We start from the raw sequence: 17907 nt of genomic DNA on the forward strand, positions 1-17907 counted from the left end.
TAATCCGAAACCAAAAGTTCATTTCTAACACACAACCTGTCAAAACAGACATTTGACGTAAATTCTTAAAATACTTTTTCCATGTACTATTATGCTTAACGCTTTTACAGTCTTATAATAAACTTTTCTGATGTGAAGGAAGCGTAACATTTACATATCAGAATATATTTCCACAGCTGAAGAAATGTGCAGGCTTCTAATTCCAGTTTAGTCCCAGTAGTATTTTACTACAGTTTATATTGTAGAGTCACTGTCAAATATTTTCGTTTTTACAGTCTGAAGGCTGTGTTGAATGAAGTTTTCTGAAACTGGTCTTTCAGAGAATCTGATGTCCCGTGGTCTCGTGGACCGGTTCTTTTTTATGGAATTTTGAATTGTATCCGATGTAAAGTAATAGACTATAGGGTCAAAACAGCAGTTTGAAACGGCGATGCACAGGGTGATGGGGTACATAGTCCTGACTGCAGTTACCACTGAACAATTAATCCAGGTCTGCGTTCTCATAAGGGAATAAAGTATTAAGGTAATGTTATAAGGCACAAAGCAGAAGCAGAATATCACCAAATGGACGAAAATCATTTTGAGTACCTTTTTCTTGCTTAATTTATTCCGACTTAAAGTAAGCGGCTTATTCAAAGTCCGTAAGACCACGGTAGAGCAGGTCACGTTCAAGATGAGTGGAATAAAAAATCCAACTATCTCAATGAAGATAACAATCCGGGATAGGTAGGTTTTCCATGTGTCCTCCGAAAAGTTTTCAAAGCACGATCTCTGTTCAGTATTGTTACGGAGGTTTGTAGACTGGAAAAAGCTTGCTGGGGTGCTGCCTGCTAACACAGTTATCCATACTGCAACACAGACAATTTTTGCGTTCCTTTTTGTTCGGAGAGTCTTAGATCGAAAGGGGTGTACTATAGCTAAAAAGCGATCTACGCTTATGCAAGTCAGAAATAAAATGCTCCCATACATGTTTGTGTAAAAGAGGGTGACAGAAATCTTGCAAAGAATGTCTCCAAATGGCCAGTTTCTTGCTACAAAGTAATAAATCCTGAAGGGTAACGTAAACACGAAAAGCAGATCCGATATTGCCAAATTAAGCATGTAAGTTGTAGTCTCATTGCGCACTTTTAACGTGCAAGTAAAAATGTAGATAGCAACACAGTTTGCTATGAGGCCAAGAACAAACACCATACTAAAGATACACCCATATAAAGTATATTTAAAGGAGTCCTCAGTGGAACAATTAGAGCTTACCATTATAATGGTATATTTAAAATTCCTGTGATTTGGAGGTTTCTCTGGTATTTTTATTGCAACTTTTTTTTAACTTCCAGAAGAACTTGCGGATGTATTTGAACTGTGTGCTTTGCTAAGTTTGTTGCATGTGTAAAGCTTCAGAGAAGAACCAGCAGCTCTGTAGCAGGGGAGTACATCTCCGGCAGGTCACTTTTCTCTTCCAAGTGCTATTTGTAATCGCACAGCGAGTCTTCCAAAGTCAAAAACCATATCATTTGTGGCAGATGAGGTCATCCCAAAGCTCGCTCAGTTCCATTTTCCCCCCCCTCCTCGATGTGATGGAGCTGTTATAGAACTTTCTGCCTTATTCTTGGCTGCAGATCACGACGGTGAAGTCTGGTCCATCCGAATTTACTGGGAACGTATGCCGGACGCCGCAAAGTGTCGGCACTTGCATTTCTCCCTCAGCCTTCTTTCTGTAAAATGAGGGTTTTTTCGGCTCTTCTGCTGGCTGGCTCGCCCCACGGGGCAGGAAGGGAGCTGCTTGCGAGGGCAGAAACCAAATTCCAGAGCGTGTTTGTTCCTGCCGAGCACAGCCCTGGCGTCCTGCGCCCCGGCAGCCTCTCGCCAACCCGGCTCCTTCTGGAGAGGAGAGGAGAAAACTCGGGTAATTAGTAGCGTGACATCACAGGAAGAAGAGGCCGGACTGGCTGGAGAATGGTTTCATTTCGGTTTGTTTGCCTTCCCCTAATCTGATAATGTGTCTGCTGGGACTGTACCTTGCAGGCGTGCAAACGGGCACCAGCAGAGTGCTGCAGCTGCAGCCTCCGGTTAACTCTTTCCCTGCGCCCTGAAAGGTCCTTTGCCAATGGTGTTGGAGGCCGAAAGCTTCACCGCAAGACCTTTTTCTTCAGTTAAAGAGGAGACTTTTTGGTGTCTGAATAACTCCCCTGCCTTAAAACTCCTGGGGTTTTTTTTGGAGATAGCAGTAATTGTGGGATTTTGTGTTTTATGGAGCATTGTACTAATGTTACAATTTTTTTTTTAACAGATATCTTTCGTTGTGATAGATAACACTAATCACCAGAAATCAGCTGAGTAGCTCTATCTCGTTTCCCTCAATACATCAGTACAAACCTCAGGAGGGACAAAGTAATATTGACAGGCAATTAAATAATTTCACCAAATAATTATTGAAAGAGAGAGGCATAAAGATTGTGAATTTGTGGGTTGCTCTTGGATAGTCCCAGGATTGAGATGTGCTGCAGTGGGAGGAGAAATTTTTAACTTGTTCCCTATTAGAAAGCTTATCCCAAGCTCTCTTTCTAATCAGAAAGATGGTTCTTTTTAAAAAAAAAAAAAAAAGCTTTTTTTTTTTTGTTTAGTGATACAGAAAGCATTTTCTTCAATCTGTAAGCACAGAATGAATATACCAAAATAAATACTGCGCTATGCAACTGTTTCTGATAATTTAAAAGGGGCCAGTTATCACACATGCACAGAACACTCCCATTAGTCACTGATTTAATGAACCGAAAACATGTTGTAACTAATTAAATTGTTAAGTAAATATAAAAAAAGCAGCTCTTATTGCCTTTAGGGGCAGATATGAGATAAGTCTCAGTTTAGACAGTCTCATTTATTTAACAACAGCTTGGATAGACTCACTTCTGGCATCAAAACCAGTCTATTTCGAAGTCTTAGAATAACAAATCTCTTCATATCTGGCTGGGTGGCATGGTTCTTTTGAACGAGATTTTAATCAGTTGTACCTAAGCAAGGCTCTGGGCAAAACCTTTCTAGTCTGCTGTAAAGGAGAGTAAATAATAGCACTTCACAGGGTTTTAGCATAGCTTCTTAATGTAGGGTATGTCAGACAAAATTCAAAAACATGCAAAAATGGGTCTTGCTTATTTTATTTCAAGTTGTCTTGGTAAGTTTCTTCTGTGAAACTCTTTCACCTTGATTTTTGGTGTGAAATCAAGCAGTTTCACTTCAACAGGCTATAACCACAAGAAACCTTTTTGACTCTTTTTGAAATTCATACTTAACTGTAAAAGCGTAGCACATTTTCCACTTCTCAGCAAGAAATGAAAATGTGAGCTTGGCAGAGTCTCTTGTGTGTCCAACTTAACTTGTACCTTAGCATAAGGCCGCCTTACCTGGCTTTCCTTACAAAAGCAGTCATCACATGTGGTTAAATTTTGTTTCTATTCCCAGCAGCCTTTCATGGTGAAAGGGGAGTTTTCCTGCAAGAGTCCCTGAGTTCGTGGGAGCTTGGAGCTTGGTTTTCCGGCTCCGGCTTTGTTTGTACAGGGAAACTCTGTGGGGCAGGCTCAGTTACTGGAATGAAAAATCCCTGAAGTACAGAAATCTAATGTCACATGTCAAAACCTGGAGCAATATTTCATGTTAAGAGAGGGAAATGAATTGAAGTGAGTAGGGCTCTCTTACTCATCAGTACTTGATGTCCTGCTTGGGCGAACGTGTGGGTGCACAGAGAAAGGGCGGGCATGTCTGACCGGGGGCACTGTCCATTTTGCCATGGTAAAGGTGTTCCAGAGCAGACATGAAGGTGCATCCTCACCCTTCAGTTCGTCCATCAGAGCCCCTGCCCTGCTCTGGCTCGTGTTATTGCTCCTGTTACCAACATGGGCACTACTCAGAGCTGGATTTTAGGGGCTAGGGTATCTGCTTCTGCTGTCTTTGGGACTTTCTATTGCCCCGTGCTGTTTTAGTGCAGAGCAGTACGTGCATCTTACACTAATTGAAGAACTAAGTGATATTGGTATGCTTCCAGAAATAGCATTCAGCCACAGGGTTTCTCCACCTGCAGGAGATTTGAAAACCCCAAGTTGACAGGTTTTTACTTCGTATTGCGTTTCAGTGAGGAGGTGTATGAGTGAGCGGGCAGTCCTGACTCATTTTAGTTTAAAAATGTGAATTGGCAAAGGTGAATTGCATCCCCCATTTCTTAAATTAGATGTGGCTGACTGTTATGAAGCAGTGTTCTAATTTGTGTGAGCTTCTCCGAGCTGAAGAACCTGCATTATTGTGCTGCGGGAGTTGAGAGCAGCCTCCCTTCTGGCCAAGCTCCAGCGCAAGCGGGGAGAAAACTTCATCATGCGCTTTCCTTCCCTTGGATCACACTTCAAGATGTTGGGCTCTGTGCCGCTAGATTTGGAAAAGCCTTCAGTAAGCCCCAATGCTTTAAAAAATAACAAAAAAGTTGATTAGTTATTATGGTGGAAGAATTGACGTGGTAATGACCTTGCTTATGCTCTTTCACCACGGGCAAATTTTCCTTTGGGATGAGGAGGAGGGTAGGCAGGAGGAAGCAGCTGCAGGGAGGGCCCTGTATTATGAAGGTTTTTTAGGTTTTTTCCTCCAAAGGAAACAATGCTGTGGGGAGATGCGTATGTAAGTCTGTCTGCATCAGAGACGGGAATCAGTTAGGACCTGTCATTTGTTGCTAATGCGAGATGAGCAAAGACTGCGTTTCCGTCAACAGGCTTCCTGTGGCTCTTGAAGAGGTCATCGAAGGGAGACGGAGTGTGGGCTCCGTAAAGCTGGGAGCTGATGAGATGATTGAAATCATCTCTCACTTCAGCAGTGAACAGATTTTGTATGTTCCTTCAGTTGGTTACCACTTAGCTCTGCTTCTATGAGTTTAGATACCGGAGTTTGGGCGTCTATGACTCTTTACACTCTTGAGCAATCTTGGATGTGTGTGGGGAAACCTCTTCCAGCGTTGAACAGGGCGTCAAGAGAAGTCCTTCTAAACCCTAGCAGTGTGCTAGTAGAGCAGCAGTAGGACACTGCCACCAACAGTTGCTGCTTCTTCTTACTCCCATGTGTCATAGAGTTGGAGACTTGCTTTCATATAGAATACAGGGGCAGGATCCCTTAAATTCAGAAGTCCGGGTTGAGTAGTAAAGAAATATTTCACTGAAATAAAACAAATATTGGAAGGCTTTCCAAGCCTTTGGAGTTGTTTTGTCTAGTGTTTTGTGTTCCTCTGGTGTTACCTTAGTCTTCAGTGCTGGAATCGAACAGAATTCAAAGGTGAAATTAATTTTGAACTTGCCTCGTGTACTGCATTTAGTCTGGCTCCGATGCTACTGCTAAAAGCTCTTACTTGCTTTAGAGGAAGAAAACAACTTCAACATTAACGATGTAATAGATTCTTACAGTGCTTCCAGAGCCAGAGTACGCACTGTTAAATGAAGGCTGTCAGAGATGCACCCAGCACCATGTGCAGTTCCATTTTTCTATACCTAAACCGACGTTACTGCTTGTAGAAGCACGACTGTATCATGGTAAAGGTATTTGTTCTCACTTTGGGTAAGCATGGTTATGCAAAAGGACTTGTGCTATCTGTTGCAGTGGAGACAAACCCTGTCGGGACAGTGTTTTCTTTGTCCCAAATGTTATTTATTATATATCCAATCACTTTCATCGGTTAGTGATGACTTCTGAAGCATTTCTAGTCTACTTACTAGAGTTTCTCTTTAAGCGTGTGTATGTACAGGAAGGAATTTATTGTGGTTGAGACTTAGGGCTGGGGGCCAGGAAGTCTATTCCTGGCTGTGCCACAGATTTTCTGTTCCAATCCTGGCAAAGTTTTCTACGACTCTGTGCTTTAGCTTCCCTCCATGTAAGAGCTCCTTAACTTCCTCACTGGGATACGAGGCCATCTTAATTGTTAAAAGCAGTTTGAAGTCCTTGAATGGAAACCCCTTTATTAAATATGATATTGCAATAATTACCATGGCTAGTGAATGCGACAAAAATGTAGGAAGATTCCAATTTTGTATTTTTAGATTAGATTCCTGCCAAGCAAAAGAATCTATTAAAAGACTTCACTTGATTCAACTCCTTAAGTCTATAGGGAAGTAAGTACAAAGAAAGCAGGGCTGGCAACTTTGACCTTCTCAGCTACCTTTCAGTAGCTGCCTGCTCAGATCGCTTATAAGTCGCGGTAGGACTGCTTCTGCTAAGTGGCTTACTGCCTTCGTAAAATGCAGCGATGGTGTCCACCTATGGAGACAGTGCGAAGTAGTTAGCGCACCAAAAAGTCTCTTTTTTTTTCCCCCCTTTAAAAATTTTCCAGTGTAGTAGGCAAGTCTTTAAATGAGCATTATAAGACTTACGGTGAACAGACTATTTTTTTTTTTAGCCAAACTAATCCTGCATGACTATTGCATAGCCAGTTAAAGGCTCCTCCGTATCAGGAAACTTGTTAGCTTAATGCAAATGAAACTTACACATACAAATTACAAGTAAAAGTTAAAAGAAAACTGTAAACATTTTCCACTGAAAGTTTCACTGACCTTCTAGAACTAGTTTTCCTGACTAGTTTTTGTTTTACTAGCTCCGTTCTAATACACAGTTGCCAAAAATCTTTCAAATATTTTTTTAAAAAAAAAAGGGCAAGGGAAGCTAAAGTATTTGAGCTGTGAGTCAATTAGGTTCTCCAAGCTAAAATAATTTCTCTATGTGTGTAAATATTTAAAAGGTGAAAAGGAAGCTCAGAATAAAACTACAGTTTTTCGTTCCTGTGCTTTTGAAATGCTTCTATTTTCTCTTTTGAATTGTTTCAATTTCGTTTATAGGAAACACAACTGCTCCTCTCCAGCTTGCGGAAAGAGGAAACAATTTTTCTCCTTTTGTATAAATTCAGGCAGCTGGAGCCCTTTTTTTCCTCTACTCTTGGATTCACAGAGAGGAGGGCTTTTTAAACCCAAATATACGTATAGCAAAGGTATTTAGTTGTTGCAATCTCTCTAAATAACTTGAGTACAGCAGATTGCTTTGGTTCTTTGGTCTTAAAAATATGTGCAACAAACATGACAATTATTCTTTAAGAAATGCCACTTTTAGTCAAATTCTGGTTCTGAAACACTTCTTCATGGTATCTGTTGTATGTCTTTGTGCAAGCAGTTTCTTTGAACCACTTCCATTAGTTATATGAAGTCCCTTCCTTGCTGTTTCCTATACTGCCCTTTATATACCTAGTACTATAAAGAGAAATGGACTACAGAGAACATGTTGTTACTTAAGAAATAGTGTGTAAAATCTGATACAGGCAGAAAGGAAACCCAACATGTGTTGATTCATGATTTTTAAGCAACTAAGAGGCAAATAAGTATATTCTGTTGCTTTCTTAGCTGGAACCCTCTCCTTTGAAGTGGAGTTTTGGATCTAAAGTGCTGCTGTTGGGACTGTTGTTCAGTAGTCGCAGTATCCCTTAGCATAATATTATCCTTCAGAATTCTTACAAGTCTGCTTGAAGCTGTCTGAAGACTAATTTACAGGGGAACTTCTTAATAGAATGAGAAAATGGGAGAATCTTTAAAAATACTACTAATTTGACATTCTTTTTCTTGTTTCATTTTGATTTTGCATAAAAGTCTTCTGGAGCAGGGTTTTGGGAAAAACTTCCCATGCACAGTGATAGAGAAAAGTGCAGAACTGTGTCCTGAAGTTTGTCATACAAATTCTGAAGATATTTTTAGAATATTTCGTTTCAGAAAATATTATACATGCCCTCTGCTTACATTTTAGAGCTTGTTCTTGGCATTGTTTGGTTTGATTACCACAATGGTTGAGATGAATTGAAAATATGGATTAATTAGCACAAGTTTGAAAGTAATTTGTGTGATAGAGCTAATAGAAATGTGCAGTGTCTAATGGTAAAAGAAGCTGTGTTATCTCAGAGGTCCAGTTAATGCTAATGAACATGTTAGGATTACCCAGGATTATGTAAATGGTATTATGGAATATGCAGAATGGTTGTCTGCATTGTAAATACACGGGAACAGTTACAGCAGTGTTTTAGGCCGCTGACAGATGACTGATAAATATTTGCGCGGTTCTTGAGTTGCAGTTTTTACGTAACTCACGGAAAGACCCAGCAGCAGTTTTTGCTTACATTCTTAAATATTTTGATGTGCACAGTCAATTTTTCTGAGAACGCGATTCTAAAGATATCCAGAGGAGCAAGCAACAACTGGGTAAGATATTATCGATGTGTCCGTTTGTTATCTGATACACTTAAAATGGTGGCCCCCACCTCCCTCTGATATATGCAGCAACAGCAGGTAAGAAATGCCACACCAACGTAGCCTTCCCTGCAGCCTCAATTTTAAATTCTTCATTTTCTGTAGTTAGGAACAGTGTGTGTATATGCATGTTGGGCAGTGCAGCTTTATTTATATGGCCTCAGTAAGGGAGAAATTGCTTTGCGTGAAGAAATCACCATTTCCACTGCATCTTTGGAGTAGCTTATTGAGCCCACTTGGTAAGATAGGAAATTCTTTATAGATTAATTCAGGAAAATGTCTTTATGTATACTGCAGTGTATTCCCTGGAGAAGAGGCAGCACGACTTCGTGCGTTAGAAGTGTGTGATTATGACATATAAGCGAAGTGTAGCTGATCTTACAGTAGGCTAGTGGGGGCTTAGATAACACAAAATTTTTTCAAGCTTTAATCTATAGATTGAGTGGCTTAAAAGGGATGGGCTAAAATGCCAGGTTAAAGGATTTTAAAGATGAAAAGATTGAAAAATGGACATTGACACTGTTCAGAGGGAAGGAAAATAGAAAAAGGTTTAGTAAACATTCTTGGCAACATCACTTTGAATGACTAGGAATAGGATAAATTTCTAATGAATTTCTAAAATGTCAGGCAGGAAGAGAGATACCTTACTTAGAAAAAAAAACAATAAAATAATACCAGAGTTCCTGAACTCTCATTTTAATTTTCTTGACCTTTAAAAAATACACGTTTATTCAGTCACTCTGCAAACATGGCTGAAATAATGTCAGTGTTTGAAATTTCTTTCCACCTTATATGCAGGAAATAAGCGAAATGAATTTCCTTAACACTGTGACAAATTCTGTCTCTACTCAAGCTTATACTTTCTAAATCATAGGATTAGAAATTCAGAGTTTAATTGGAGTTGACAGAAATTTGCCAGATGTTTCATGACTAGAAATTCATGTCCAAAATATTTTGCATGTGCAAAACATCAATGATTTCTTTTTTTTTCATAAAACAACTGCTATAGTAAGCAAATAACTAGGAATGACAGGAAGGAAATGGAAGAAGCTTCATGAATTATTTTGGAAGCTATTCCTAACATACAGGATGAAATGGGTCAGGGGAACAGGACTTGTAGAAAGGCATTGGTAATTTGTTTAGTTCTAAGGCAATTACTTTTTATTTTTCAGATCTTTAGTTAAAGTTTTTGCCCAGCATGCATTCCTTGGGCAGGATTGAGGTAGGCTGGTTCCACGTCAGGATTACTGGTGTTTATCCATGTAGTTGTTGAGGATGTATTTCACTTTCATGCCAAATTACTTGCGATCACCACATCTAGTGCACGCAGCCTCTTGCAGTTTTGGCTGAATGAAGGCTCTGGTTTTGTACAAGCGGATTTTAACCTCTACTTGTCAGAGACAGCACAAAGCCCGCAGTCACATTCCTGTTATCCTTATTATAAAGGATAACATTATGAAGCTATTGAAAGAATTTACCATAGTCATTCAATAAGACTTATGTGAATTTATAGAGTTTAAAAAAAAAAAGCCCCTATGTTATTAGTTTGGTTTCCTTCACAAAACTGGAATGTAAGACATTGGGGGGGGGGGGAGGGAGGAGTTTCATAAGAGTTGTTCAAGCTGGTAAGCTAATTAGTATAGATAAATACTGACATGAAAATGCTTGTCAGGGGAGAACTGTTGCCAAAAAGCAGAACTTGGGCTTGATTAATGTGAAGTATTACTTTCTAAATGTGTAAGTCAGCAAATAAACTCTTTTAAGTTCTACATTGTAAGATCACTTAAATGATTATTTAGCATATTGTTAGTACTGGTAAACAGCTATTACAAGTACTTCAGCTGACTTCCGCCTACAACTGCTCTTTCCTTCCATCCTGTATCCTGAAGTTTTATGAAACAAATTCAGTACTTCATGAACTTTATTATGTCGTTGACCACATTTAGCAGTTGTATTTTCAGTGTGACAGTCAGCTACATTCTTAGAAGGTAAGGAAAGAAATGTCACAACTTTGGAGGAGGTACAAAGGACGCGCTTATCATGTGATATTTTAAAATTTTCTGCTGAAATTTTGGAAGGAATGGAGTGAGGCTCACAAATGCAAAAGATGTAGAAAAAGAAAAGCTATTTCCCATCAGCTGAGTTTCTGCAGAGGTCTGAGGGTTGGTCAAAAGAACATTTGTCACAAATGAACCACTTTCACTTGAATCTGTATTAATAATCTCCCTGGAAGGGGCAAGGTGTTTGTCTGGGAGATGTTGGTTTGACCCTGACAGGAGAGGGGTGGTTGGAACCTGTGTTTCGTGCTCTGAGGAAGTGCTCTCATCATGAGGGATTTCTCATCCTTTGCTGTAACAGAGTGAGTCCACAGAAACAAGGTTTTTAGACTCAGACGAAGGTACTATATTGAGAAAAGAAGTTTTCCACTGCAGTTCCCAGTGAGCCATCTGTGCAATAGGTTTGGTTTCTCCAGCTATTTCCAGTCGGTGGTGTTAGAGTGAGATCCAGGCAGTGGCCTGCAGCAGACGCTGCCCTGCACACCCCTTGCTTGAGTTCCGGGGTTTCGTCAAACTCTCTCAGCTGCTGTCTTGCGGTGGTTTAGTGGTTCAGTGGTATAGGTGGGAAAAGTTAACTTTTGGCTACGCAAGTCCCTCACATCTGAGGTAGAAACAGTAGCGTTAAAGGTCATTAGCTCTAAGTTTCAGTAATTATCAGTTACATCATCTTTGAAAGAAAAAAAGAAAATATTAGTTGATACAGGGGCAGGGGATAGGATTAAGTACCTGTTACTTAGAAAAGACCACAAAGGTCCTACCTATGCTTACAATACGGGTTTTATGATTCACTTAAACAGTTTAAATGCGGGCTGTTGCTCGAAGTAATCCTACTGCCATCCCTTCAGGCCTCTGTCTCTCCCCTTCTTCCCGTGTGCTGTGTGCGCGTGCACTCAGCTGAAGGAGGAGAGCTACTTTGTTTAAAACTAATCCTAACAAATATATAATTCCCACAGTCATAGCTGTGCTAAAGCTAAAGCAAGAAAGTGCAGATGTGTAACTTGGGAGAACCACCAGCGCATTTAAACTGGTTTAAGCCAATTGTGAAACTGTGCTGTCAGTGTTGTGGCAGAATGTTCAATTTTGAGGCTTTCAAATCTTTATTGTTTTGACTCTTGGCCAGACATTAGTGTTGTCTGTGTGAGGTTTAAAAGCCTCTGCTAAGCTCAAGAGTGAGATCTATGCTTTTGGTCTACTACCCTATAATTTATTTTCAAGTAAGTGGTTTGAAATAGTGATATTTATAGCATAATAAAAGAGAGATATGTGTGCCTGATTAATTTCTCCACAAAGGAGGATAAAAATGAGCAGTAATACAGACATACTGTGCATAGTCATGCTTTCCTATTTGAAACGAATAGGGTTGATAAAGGATGACAAGGCAAATATCGGATCCAGATTCCATTGAAGATGCTATAAGTTTTCTTACTGACTTGAGGGTCATGGATGCTTTGGGCCAACAGTCTTCAGTGTTGGTATTGGTTTCCATTTTACTTGTCATGCTACATCTAAAGACTCATGTCAGCCAATCTAGAGAGTTAGAAGATTGCAGACAAATGTGCTTCATGTCACCTGCAGTTAAAACAGACAGAATAGGGAGGGAGTCAGGTAGCAGAGAGATTGTCATTTGTGGGTCTAACTTCAGAAATGCCTAAATTTGCATCCTCTTATTTCATTAGAATTGAATGGTAAAACTGGTCTTGTTTTTGCTATGGCTTAGGCATTGGTTTATATGCCTCAGAATAGCAATAGAAAATGTCCCCAGAATGACAAATGAGGAACTTGTTAGATACTTCGGTTAAAAAAAAAAATAAATAAAAAAATAGAGAAGTCTACTTAGCAGAATGCCTACTGATGGATTGTTGTGTCTGACTTGAGGTGCCTTGTACCAGCTTTGCTTAAACAGGGATATTTTTATATAAGGCTTCTGTCTGCTGTTTTGCTGTACTTTGCATATTTGTACTTTGCATATTTGCTTTGGTATCTATGCAAGTTTTATATTGGTATATTTTTAATGAAGTCAGTGGAGCTGCCCATAACAGATACCACGCTAACCGAAAGCAGAAATGGGGAATTTTCTGTACAGTGAAAGTGAAGACAGCAGAGTAATCCAAAACAAAGTAACTCCTTTACATTTCACAGCGATTTCCATGCATTCTTTGTCTGTCTTCCTCTGAGATAGCAAAACACTGGAATGTATAGATGCACAGAACAACTTAAATGTATGTACCTAAGTCAGTGTGAAAATGGTCTGTGTCCTTACCAGAAGCAATGTGTTGAAATTTCAAAATCAACTTGCATTTCGAAGTCCTCCTCTTATTCTCTAAATTTTCTGAGGCAGACAGGTTTCCCTCTTGAAAATGCAACAGAAATCAGTAGTAGCTATGACTCTTTAATTTAATAGAGATTTTACTACTTTTAAGATAATAATTTCAAAGCTCACCTCTATAGTAGAGTTGATAAATTTTTTTTATTTTTATTTTTTAAAGTATCTCCCAGCCTTTCTTAAAAATGATTTTCAGCTTCTGGTGGGAGGGAGAAAGATGTTTGGAGATCTGCGTAACTGGGATTGGAAACTTTATTTAGTCTGTCTGACCGTGCTGTGCATCTCCACTGTTCTTCTTGCACAGACCTGTCAATCAAAACACACTTTTAGGTGCTTTTGCTGTAGGTGTAGCTGAAGTCTTCATGCCTGCGAGAGGCAGGTTTTACTCCACATCTATACAGTTCGAGCATGTACTGCGTGCTGATGGCAGGAAATGGTTGAAGTAAAAGTATATGAAAGGCAGGTTTAGGAGAAATGATTAAGCGGCAGTTCAGATTTGTTTTTCTAGAGCAAATAATAGGAGAAGCTGTAAAATTCAATGGACTTTCAATTGCGTCATTCTCTGTGTAATGTGTGACCTTTACACACTCTAGAGTTTGAGGACTGAAAGGAAACATTTTGGGGAGCTTCTATAAGCTTGGTCGTTTAAGATTCCTTGGAGGGAGAGGAAAGCTTCCAAGTCATCCCAATCTTCTCATATTTGCTGAAGCCATAGAAAGTAAACAGTACCAAGTTCAACATGGTTGCATGCAACTGCAATAAAACTGTTCAAATACTCCAATTAAATCATGCACAATGCTAGTTCGTGGCATGATCAAGTTTTAAAATGAGTATGATGCCTTTTAAAACACTGATCAGTGACCTTCTATTTTGAAATTGCTAAAAGAGATACTGCAACTTGGTTTTAGGACTAGCAGAAAGAATTTGAAATGCTTTTTGTGGGGAAAACATATTGGCAAAATCTAAGTTTTCTGTGGGAATATGTGTCAGTGAAACCTCTTTCAAAAAGACCAACTGAATTTAAAAAAACACCAAACAAATGAATATTTGTAGACACTAATTTCATTTCCTTAACTTTCAGGAAGTAAAACTAGGAGCAAGAGACTTCAATTTTCTCAAAATAGGATGTAAAACATAGTGGTTTCATCAGAAACATTGAAACTTTGGTTTTGCTCTGTTTACAAATGATGGAGAGTTTCTCACAATGAAAATTCAGAGAGCTTGAATAGAGAAGCGCTTTATTACTGAAGGATTTCACATTTTTATTGTGGAAACAGCAGGATATTTGTAATTTAATGAGATCAAGGGAAACAGGTTTTGATCATTTGGTAATTTAATGTACCTTTTCAGCTAAGTCAGCTTTACTACTTTGTTGATAGGTGCTCTTCATGTATTGTCTGATGTCACTGATCTATTACTTCAGGGAGAGTCACGTACGTTCTTTTCTGCGCGTGTTGTGGTTTTTAATTATATGCCAATAGAAATACAACCGAAAAATAAGTGGTCAAGGAGCAGGTGTTGCACAGAGGAAGGAGACAGCAGAGGCTATGCAAATTTATTGATTTTCATAAACACATTTACTCCCTACACTCAGGAGTATCTGAGCTGTTGCGGTTTGGGCTGGGTTGGCCAATGACAAGACAACATCAAAAGTCTTCTCAAAATTGTGGTATCCTTTTAGTATATGTTACTTCAATTTTCTCATTTTAAAAGGAAGGTTGACTTCCTTATTATCTTTATGAAGACCCAAGATGCACATGCCCGTGTCTCAGCTGGGCAAACTTGCTTTTAAATCCCCAGTTGGGTGCATGCTTCTCAGCCATCAGGGCTTTTGTAAGGCCCTTCTTCTGAGGCAGCTGGTTGCCCTCATGGGTCTGGCAAGGAGACTCCAAGCCCAGTTCTGGCTTCAGGTTCCAGAATGGGTGGGCAAAGGGGCTCCAGATGGGAAGACTGGATGCTCGGTATGGATCCTTCACTGCATAAATGTGTAGCACAAGGCCTTCCCACAGGGAGGGAAGTTTTTGCATTGGTGCTATTCAAATGTGAAGTAGGGGATCTAGTATGTGGTATTTCAGGGAAAAAAACAAACAAACAAACAAACAACCCATGATCTTTGTCTTTTTATAACTGTTGATTTTAAAACTTGAACAAAATTAATGCTACTTTCCTAGGTCTCTGTGAAGTCACCCAAATAGAAGTGGTCTAAGTTTTAAATGCAAATTTGTGTTGTTTCCCTGTTCTTCAGCAGGATCTAACTTGCTTTTGTACTTCAGTGCTAAGGCATTTTTGTCCAAAAACATGTTTTCTCTAAAGTCACTTACCTTTACATTCTACTCTAGTAGTTCATGTAATTCAGACAGCTAAGAAAAAAAAAAAAAAAGGCTCAGCCCAGTTTTTAACAAGTTTGAAGGAAGCTAAAAATGTGAAGGTTGCATTGGCAAAAGAAACTTTATGATGCTGTCACCTGGCTGCATTGCAACTCTCTAGGTATCTGTTATTTGTTAGTCAAATAATTCAGAGTGACAGCGTGCCATTATTTCCATCCATTCTTTCTACTATCCCCCAAACTGTCGAGGGGAATTAAAGTAGTTCATTTTATATGAAGTAGTGACCAGCATTTGTCCTCCTGGACATCCAGCAATCAGACATTGTATATTAGGCCATTGTATTTACATAGAAAAGTATTTAGTCTTGACCTTATGTTGTAAACTGGAAACAAAGTGTTTTAAAGCACCGTAAATCAGTAATTTCCTGCATCATTCTGCTCTAAATATCTAAGGGGAAAATATTCTGCCTTCCAGCATGTTTTTCCGGAGCCTGAGCTAGCCTTCACTGATCAGTCTTCAAAAAAGACCATGACCATGAGGAAGGGCACTGAATATCGTGTCTTACATTATTTCCTGTAAAATAATACTGGCCTAATCTGGGGAATGTTAGCTCGAGCTTCTTGCAGATGTTGCTGAGGTCCAAGTGGTCGTAGCTGTGGCTATAGTTTACCACATAGACACAATAACTTAGATCTTACATAAATTGCTTCAAATTTTTTGCCCTTTTTTACTGTTTTTGCCTTTCTTTCCTAGCTCAGCTACATCTTTTGGTGTTTAAAAAAAAAGTTGAAGCAGATATATTACATTGTATTCAGATCTCTTCAGTCTTTTTTTGAGGATCCTAGAGTAACCCCATGGATAGTCCACATCTCTTAGCGTAAGACACTTCTGACTCCATCATGTACTGAGGGATATTCCTACGTTTGACAGCATTAGTTAAATTTTTTTCATCTCAGATCTATGAAAAGCTAACGCTGACATACTAATTTTAGAATTGTTTCTGGTATGCTTATACAAATTTACAGTTTATACTGAAGGAAGCCGGCTGATGCTGTAGATCAGTTAAATTCCCCTCAAGAGGAGGGGCAGGGGAGTGAAGTGATAACCAGAAAAAAGCCAGGGCGGTAAGGGGATGAGAACTTTTTTTATCAGAAAGCACTGTAATATCTGCCTCAGACCTGGCTGCAAAACTTTGAGAGAAAAGTAGGAAAAATGTTTAGTAAATGTTAAAATACTAGATGTGTAAAATTACAAAAAATAAGTATGAAATGGGTGTAATATAAAAAAAAATATAGACACCAGTGTCTTCCAAGTTTTTTTCATATCTTTTCAGATAAGTTATTGAGAAGTTTGGGGTGTTTTGAGTGATTTTGTACTGCTCTGTATCACACTCAAAATTCAATTACTTTTTTTCAGATTGGGAAGAATGTATTTTTAATGAAGACTTAAACAATAGCCCGAGACCTTTTTTTTAATCTTCTCTTGTTAATCTGATTTCCAATGCACTGCTCCTTACCTCTGTTATACTGTATTTTTTTCTGATTGTTAAGGCAGAAATGTTTAATTGAAGACATCTTGTTAAATTCTGTCAGCTGAGGGCTCAGAAGTCCTGCACATGCTTCTGCTTTGAAAGCTAAGCTCAACACGGTGACTGCCGGCTTTTGGCTGCCTCGAGCAAATACTAGGTATAGACCAAGGTAACTGAGCTTGAGCTGTTCTGTAATGGTAGTCACAGGAGTATTGGCTCAAATCAGGATGAAAATTCTTGAGGGATGTGTTTATGCCCAAAATATTGTTATACCGATAGTTTTGTTTCAACTGCAGTTTTTTCTTTCTTCTTTGTCATGTGTAACTTTCTTCGGGTTGAAATATTTTCTAAAAGTGGTTGATAAATCCTTCGCATAAAACGGTTTTCATGCTCGCATTGCCGTGTTTTATTATGAAGCATGGCATATTTTTTTGGAACTCTGATTTCTTTGTCCTATTTTTTTCTTTTAGATTATACAAAGCATATTGCAAGATATTTATAGTCCTTTTTGGTTTTAAATATCATAGAGCAGTCTACTCTTAATGGTTTCAGGACACGTACCATCCCCTATATAATATTACTTTTTCTGGAGAACTGGTCTTTCTGTAAGTGCTCATCCACATCCTCTGCACCTTATCTGTTGTATCCTTTTTTGTTCAACTCGTAATTTATTGACTCCTTGGTGACTTTGGTTAAAAGATACTATCTTGCTCTTTCAGAAACTGCTGTCTACAAAGTTTCCTGGCACACTTAGCACTTTTGGCTGGATTAAGAGAATTGGTGGTGGTACATTGTACCTAAATTTGTCTAGCTAATTTGAAACTGCAAAGAACAGGAGACTTGAAACTGAATTACTAGCTTTAACCGAAAATCTCAAAGAGGCACTTAGTTGACATGTCTCCGCTTGGACTTGGAAAAGTAATTCCTGGAACTGCCCTTAGTTGTTGTTCTGGGAACTGGGACAGTGTGAGTCAATTAGAAATGAAACTACTAGAAAGCTGTGACAGTTGGTTTAATTGTTACCATAGTAAATAAATAAACAATTTTCCTTTACTGAGATAGGCATTTTGTGACCCAAAAGTTCTTCTGAAGAAAGTGCTTGAGTGCTGTTTTGCTCCTGAGTTTAATATTTTTTCATATATGGAAATAACTATGGAAGTGTTCTTAATACTGCGTGATGTCAGTTAATCTAACTGTCTGTTAAAGCATCTCTTCTCTACTTCCTTTACGGAAAAAGTCTTCACACTCTGTAGTGTTTTCACAGTTTAAGGTGGTTGATAAATTCTCTACCTCAAGATTTTTGGCAGGACATTTTGCTCCTGACTGATACATAATTTTCAACAGTCAAATGGTTCACATCAGGTGGGGTTTA

At 38.9% G+C, this 17907-nt stretch overlaps 2 protein-coding genes across 4 annotated transcripts in view; one reads left to right on the forward strand and one right to left on the reverse strand.

Moving 5' to 3' along the window:
* Positions 1 to 17907, forward strand: part of RB1 (RB transcriptional corepressor 1) — an 83801-nt gene that overhangs the window by 49620 nt on the left and 16274 nt on the right. The window lies entirely within an intron of this gene.
* On the reverse strand, positions 180 to 2579 carry LPAR6 (lysophosphatidic acid receptor 6). Its single transcript, XM_074565796.1, is given in 2 exon segments — positions 180 to 378; positions 381 to 2579. Coding segments are annotated over 2 exon segments (939 nt in total). The 5' UTR covers positions 1258 to 2579; the 3' UTR covers positions 180 to 316.

This window comes from Larus michahellis, chromosome 1 (genome assembly GCF_964199755.1).
Source record: "Larus michahellis chromosome 1, bLarMic1.1, whole genome shotgun sequence".
NCBI classification, from domain to species: domain Eukaryota; kingdom Metazoa; phylum Chordata; class Aves; order Charadriiformes; family Laridae; genus Larus; species Larus michahellis.